We start from the raw sequence: 6,259 nt of genomic DNA, 5'->3' as shown, positions 1-6,259 counted from the left end.
CTGTGATCTCTTCCGGGGGCAGCGGGAATGTCTGGAGGAGGAACCAACCGCGGCTCCCCTCTTGCTCTAGAAAAACACATAAAAAAAAAGAACAAAAAAATATTAAAAATAAAATCCCAGCACCGCACCGAGCTGCGCTAAACCCCCCGCCCGCACCTCCGCGCAGCTCCTCGTACTGGCCCCCCCGACCCTCAAATGCCCCCCGAGGACCCCGCACCCCCCCAGTGCGCGCTGCGCGGGGCTGCGCGGGGCTGCGCGCTCCGCCGCGGAGGGAGGAGGGGGGCGGGAATGGATGGATGGAAACTCCCTGGGGCTGCGCCCCATATCTCTGCAAATCCAAGCTGGAAATTTCCTGCACCGCGCTCCGCACCCGGGCTGCAAAAATGCCATTTTCAACCTGAAACAGAATAATAAAAAGAAAAAAATAAAAAGTCAAGTTTTTGCGCCGGGCTGCCGCCCTCCTCTTTTTTTTTTTAAAGCTCCTTCAGGTAGTAAGCGGTGCATGGACTGGCTTTTTTATTTTTTTTTTTTTTTCTCCCTTGTTTACAGCTACAGAAGGCAAAAGAGTCATAAATCTTGGGGCAGCCCACAGAGACAAGTACATTTGTATGCATCGTTAGAACCAGCTAATACCTCAGCCCATTAGCGAAGCAGGGAGAGCTGGAGTTTCCGGTGTACATTAACTTACAGTTAAATTCTGGAGGAAAGGGCATTGCGAATTAACATAAACTATATCCATCATATTGTTTGTCATCTTAGATTAGCCCAGAGAGAGGGGACGCGGGTGGGTGAAAGTTTCCCCCGAGCATCCCAGCCTGAGGTGAAGCAGTATTTTATTTTTTCCTCTTTTTTTTTTTTTTTTTTTTTTTTTTTCCCCCTACAAGCCTAAGGGATGCCCAGGTCAAGGAGGTTTTATTAAGGGGAGGGGGTTAAAAATAAAGCATCCCACGCGTGTCACTGCTGCGTGGGGAGAAGCGGGCGCCGGGGTGCTGCGGGCAGGTACAGGCAGGGGCAGACAGCCCGCACCCTGCCCATATGTATGCAGCACACACTCCCCGCTCTTTCTTAATAGGCTTTTTATATTTATATATATATATATATTTTTTTTTTCCTCGCTCCCATTTTCTTTCTCCCATTAGCGGATCGATGGCCCCTCCGTCAAAGAGCCCTCTCCTCCAGATCCATTACGCCAGCTATTTCCTTTCACTAATCAATGCTTTTTTCTCCTCCATCTCCCCTTCCACCCTTTTCCTTCCTCCCCCTCCGCAGACCTCCTCATCTTCACACTCCCTCCCTCCAACACCCCCCCCCCCTTCCTACCCAAAAGCCCCAACCCATTGAGGGGGGGGGGGGTGAAGAGCCTTCATTTCACCCTCAGAAAGCACCAGCATCCCCCCCCCTCCCTCCTCATCTCATCCTCCCGCCCCCGCCCTCAGGCAGTGTGCAGAGAATGCGAATTTTTTTTTTTAATTTTTTTTTTTTTTTTCAACGCATTTTATTTTTTGCCCTTTCCCTCCCCCCCGCCCCCCCACCCCCCTCCTTCCTTTCCTCCTTCGCCCGTGAAAGCGTTAAAGGTAGGAGCCCGGCACCCGCATCCAGCAGCAGGCTTTTGTAGGGCTGATTTATGACTTCAATCTTGGTTCACCCAGAGTTCACGGGGATTTGCTGTTCCTGAGGGCTAAAAGATGGTCTCACTTGACAAGTGTGACTATTGGAAATGCCTCTCCCGCTCCCTCGCTCTCTCAACCGCTGCCTTTCCAGAGAGTAAAAGGTTTTCTAATTGAGAATGAGACTCAGGGGCTGCCCCCCCCCCCCCCTCCTCCCCCCCCGGCCCCCGCTTTGCTTTCAAGCCTCAGGTATCAGCTTGGAGGCGGAAAAGGGGGGACCCAGAGGTGCTCAGCACCCCAAAAAAATCCACCGCTGACCCCGCCGGGGCTGGGGGGATCAGGGGGAGGGGGTCAGCGGTGGCTACAGGGATGCGACAGGCCCCCCCCCCCCCCCCCCCCCCCAGCCAGTCGTAATTCCCAAGGGATATACAAATAACACACACACACACACACCCCCCGGAATCCTCCCACCCTGCCCGCCGCCCCCCAAAAAATTCCTTCCCAGCCCCCGCCGCCACCGCGGGTTTTAAACAAGTAAAATAGTTTATGGAAGGCATCGAGGTCTTAAACTCCCGCAGAAGCATCAACCATAAATTACCCGACGTGACTCGCTTCCCAATGCGCCCGGCCCCGCGTCTCCCACCGCCGGCTCCCGTCGCCCCCTCAGCACCTCCCCACTGCCCCCCCTGCCCTTCCTCCCCCCCCCCCAACCCAGCCTCATCCTCCTCTCCAAGCACCCCAAAGCTGGAGGGTTTCATTTTTTTATTTTATTTTTTAATTTTTTTTTATTTTTTATTTTCGCTCTGTGCAGCCGGCACCCGCCCCGCCTTTGGCTGGAAAATAACCCTTGTGGGAATGTTAATAAGATGCAAATTTGAGCGGCAGCTAATCGCTTTCTGGGCCAGCGCACGCGCGTGTGTGTGTGTGTGTGCGCGGGTGTGCGTGCGTGTGCGTGCGTGTGCACATGCCTAATTTATGTGCCGAGGTAACGAAGCGGCCGAACCCGGTGCAGGATGCGGCCCCGATCCTGCTCGGGTACCCGGTGCAACAGCTGGATTTACGCGTGCGGTGGCGCAACCTCCCTCTCTACCTGCCTCTATACGTATCGATGCGGATGTATATAACCCCGGGGCTTGCAGGCAGAGAAAAGTGCCCCGGGGGATGTTGCGTGGGTGCTCAAAGACACCCCGAAATGTGCGGTGTGCCCACGTGCGCCCCGCTATGTGCTGGTGGCCGCCCCCCCGATATACCGTCCTTATGTGTAGGGGTAGGATTATATACGTGCCGGCTGCGGAGCTGCGCGTCAGGTCCTTGCGTTGGGCTATGGGGGGGTTGTAGGGGACGGAGCGAGAGCGTGTCTGTGGGTCGGTATGTCCCCACGTCCATGCGTCTGTAATTCTATACGTCCCTGTTTCTATATGTGGGTATATTTTCCTTATGAGTGGAGGCATGGCAGCACAGCGGGGTGCAGTGGGGTCCCCCAGCTGTGCCAGTCAGGGCTCAGAGGGATGTCCCCCTGCCAAGGGGATCAGTGTGGGGGTCTCCAGGGGACTCCCCAAAGGGGAAGGACCCTCCCTGAGAGCATCCAGGAGGGAAAACCTTCAGGGCAGGGGTGAGGGGTGCCCTGAGGAGAACCCCCCCCCCCCAGGCCCCTCTGCTCCTTCTCCCTCCCACACCCAGGACCCCGAGGGTCCTGTGGGTGGCAGGGGCTGGGCTCAAGGTCACCCTTCCCCTTCCAGCCTCTCCCAGGGGACCGATTCGAGGGCTTTTCATCCCAAAACCTGATGGGCAGGAGCACATCCCAACGGATACCCCCAGACAACCTCCACCCCAACCCCTTCCGCCGCTTGGCATCTCTCATCGCTCTCCTCGCTCGGCGTTTCGGGAGCCCTCAGGATTTGTCACCGAGGTCCCAGCGAAGCCACCGTTCCCCAGGATGCCGGTACCGGGAAAGCATCCGCAGCTGAGCGGCGTCGCGATGCTGCTGGATCCTTCGCAAGCCCCACCACCCACCTTTCGCTTAACCTGGAATTACCAGAAAACCACCCAGGTCCCATTCCAGTGGCTTTTTTAACCTTAATTAATTTCCTTAAAATGATGATTCTTGTGGAAATGAGCTTCAACCCGGCTGTGTACGCTCTGTGCAACTCCAGCGTCTCGAGCCGGTACATGGCAGGCATTATATTTTGCTGTCCCTCTGGGTCCCTACACGTTCCCGAGGGCACGGTGGGACGGCAAGAGGGATGTGGAGAGAAAGAAAGACAGAAGGAAGGAAGGAAAGACGGGAGAAGAGCAGAGCAGCCCTACTTGGGGCTTGGGACCCCCGCAGCATCCTTCTGGCCACACTCACTCCCTGGGATTTAATGACACCTGGGGGGGCTTGTGAGGATCTGCCCGGCTTCGGGATCTGGGAAGACCACGGGAATTGGGCTGGGAAAATGACCTACTCGGTCATTAAAAACCCTACAGCGAAGCGTAACCACCAGCATCCTGCGCTTGCCCCTCTGCTCTGGCCCTTCCAGGTCTTAAATTAGGAGGAGACGTGGTAGGGAGGGCAACCGCAGCTGTGATGCTGCTCCCCACCTCGCTCCATCCCTTTTGGGGTGGTTTTGGGGTCAGCATCCCCCCGGCATCCCCCTGCCGCTCCGGCCCCGGGGATGGAGCATCCCGGGATGGGGAAGCTGGAAAGGAGCATCCGTGTGGCACATCCACGGGGATGGAAACTCATGGGGTTTAGCTGCCGGGCAAAAAAAAATTCCATCAGGCCCAGAGATTTGTTCCTGGGGGGGGAAGGGGGGGGGGTTCTCCCCCATGCCGGCCCCCCAAAACCGCCTTGCACCAGCCCTGCCAGCACCTCTCCTCTTCCTCCCTGTGGGTTATTGTTTTCTAAACAAATAGAGATGTAAATATACGGCAGCTCCCAGGCGGCTTTGACCCGGCAGCGCGCTGCAATTCTCACTGCCATTTACACGTCTTCGTTGCACTTATTTATTTTTATTAAAATAGTTAAAAAAAAAAAAAACAAAAACAACAAAACCCAACAAAAACACCAGCCAGAAAAAAAAAAAAAAAACAAAAAACAAAAAAGAAAACCAAACCAAACCCCAACCAACAAGGCAAAGAGGAGAGGAACCCTCGGCTCTGCAGGCTACTGGGAATAAAGTGTATTTTCTTTTTTCCAGGAGGCTTTCTGGGCAAACACTGCTCTCTTGTTCTTCGAATCACTTTGCCATCTTGTGGCTCTGGGGAAGGAGGGGCCTCACCCTCCGCTCACCCCCATTAATCACCCCGACAGCCCTCACTTGCCGAGGCCTCTCACCCTTTTCATCTCCGGGTTTGTGTGCAGCCTCCCAGCGCTGCCCCGCTCCAGCCTCGCACAATGATGCCGCCGTCGCCGGGGCATCCCCTCCCCAGCGCGCCCGCATCCCGCTCCCCGGCACCCCGGAGGGGCTGGGGACCCTTCCCTGGGTGGCGGGATGATAACACAATTTCATATTGTGTAAGAAAATATATATATCTGTTTTCTTACCCCCTCCGAAATGAGGAAATCTCCCTCTTGCAATGAGCTAATTAATATTTGAATGGGGGAGAGCCGCTCCGCTCTCCTGAGCAGAGACATCCCAGCCTGGACCATGAGTTTTGTTTAGAGGCACCCGCTGGAAATAAACCCAACCGCTGCAAAGCAGGAAAACGAGGAGAAAAAGCATAAATCCCCTCCGACTGCAGATTGGGAATGTTTCTTCTCTCTTTTAGGAGATCAGCACCCACCTTCTGCCGATGCCGCAGTGTGGATGGAGTTGAAATGGGTGTGCGTGTGCCCCGGCGTGCGTTTTCCCCCGTGCACGTGTTTTCACCTGCATGAGCGTGTCCAAGCACCCACTGCGCAGGGTGCAGCATGCAGTTTTGCACGGGGCGGGAGGATTTACACCATCGGGTGCTTTTAAAAACCCCGGCTGGTGGGATAAGAACTTCCCCAGGGGGAGCACCCCAACCCGGTGCCATGAAATCCCGGTGTGTGTGTCCCCCCCCCCCCAAGCAGAGCCGGCCACTCCGGCGTTGCTGGCAAATGGCTGCTGTAAGCGAATTACGGCTCCATCCCGGGAATTAAATCACAACTCGGCGCTAACTCGATTGCACCTCGTATGGCGGAAAGGTCAAACAGGACTTGCGCTTGCTCCTCGCCGCCGCATGACGGTAACGAACGCTCCCGGGGCAGCCTCTCCCCGCGCTAACGAGCCCGGCTGGGGGGGGAGGTGGGGTTTACAGGGCACCACGTTGCCCCAGGACCCACCACAGCCCTGGATTGACACCCACCGGATCCTCCCCGGGGTGGATTTGCACCCTCGTGCCCTGGGGTGCAAATCCTGCGGCCACAGGGAGGAGGGGGCAGAGCCCCCAGCGCTTGCACGCGTGGGCGTGCGAGACAGTGGCCCCAGGCAAGGCAAAGCTCACGCGCGAAAGGGTGGCTGCGTGCAAGAGGATGGCCACGTGCGAGATAACGGCCACGTGCAAGACGAAGGGCACGTGCAAGGCGGTGGCCACGTGGCTTTGCGAGGGTTTAGCACAGCCGGGGTGGGGCGATCACGCAGGTGTGTCGGTGCCAAAGCATCACCCCTTCGCACGCCCCTCCACGCACCAGCCACCCCCAAAAG

At 56.6% G+C, this 6,259-nt stretch overlaps 1 protein-coding gene across 1 annotated transcript in view; it reads right to left on the bottom strand.

Annotated features, from left to right (window-relative positions):
- Positions 1 to 392: 392 nt before the first annotated feature.
- Positions 393 to 6,259, bottom strand: part of ITGA5 (integrin subunit alpha 5) — a 101,034-nt gene continuing 95,167 nt past the window's right edge. Inside the window, exon 14 of the mRNA XM_042796888.1 lies at positions 393 to 397. Coding sequence (XP_042652822.1) covers positions 393 to 397 — 5 coding nt within the window. The remainder of the gene's footprint in view (positions 398 to 6,259) is intronic.

The sequence above is a fragment of the Tyto alba genome, unplaced genomic scaffold (genome assembly GCF_018691265.1).
Source record: "Tyto alba isolate M040663 unplaced genomic scaffold, T.alba_DEE_v4.0 Super-Scaffold_23, whole genome shotgun sequence".
Taxonomy (NCBI): Eukaryota; Metazoa; Chordata; class Aves; order Strigiformes; family Tytonidae; genus Tyto; species Tyto alba.
The sequence above is the reverse complement of the archived record's forward strand: the minus strand, read 5'-3'. Positions and strand labels throughout refer to the sequence as shown.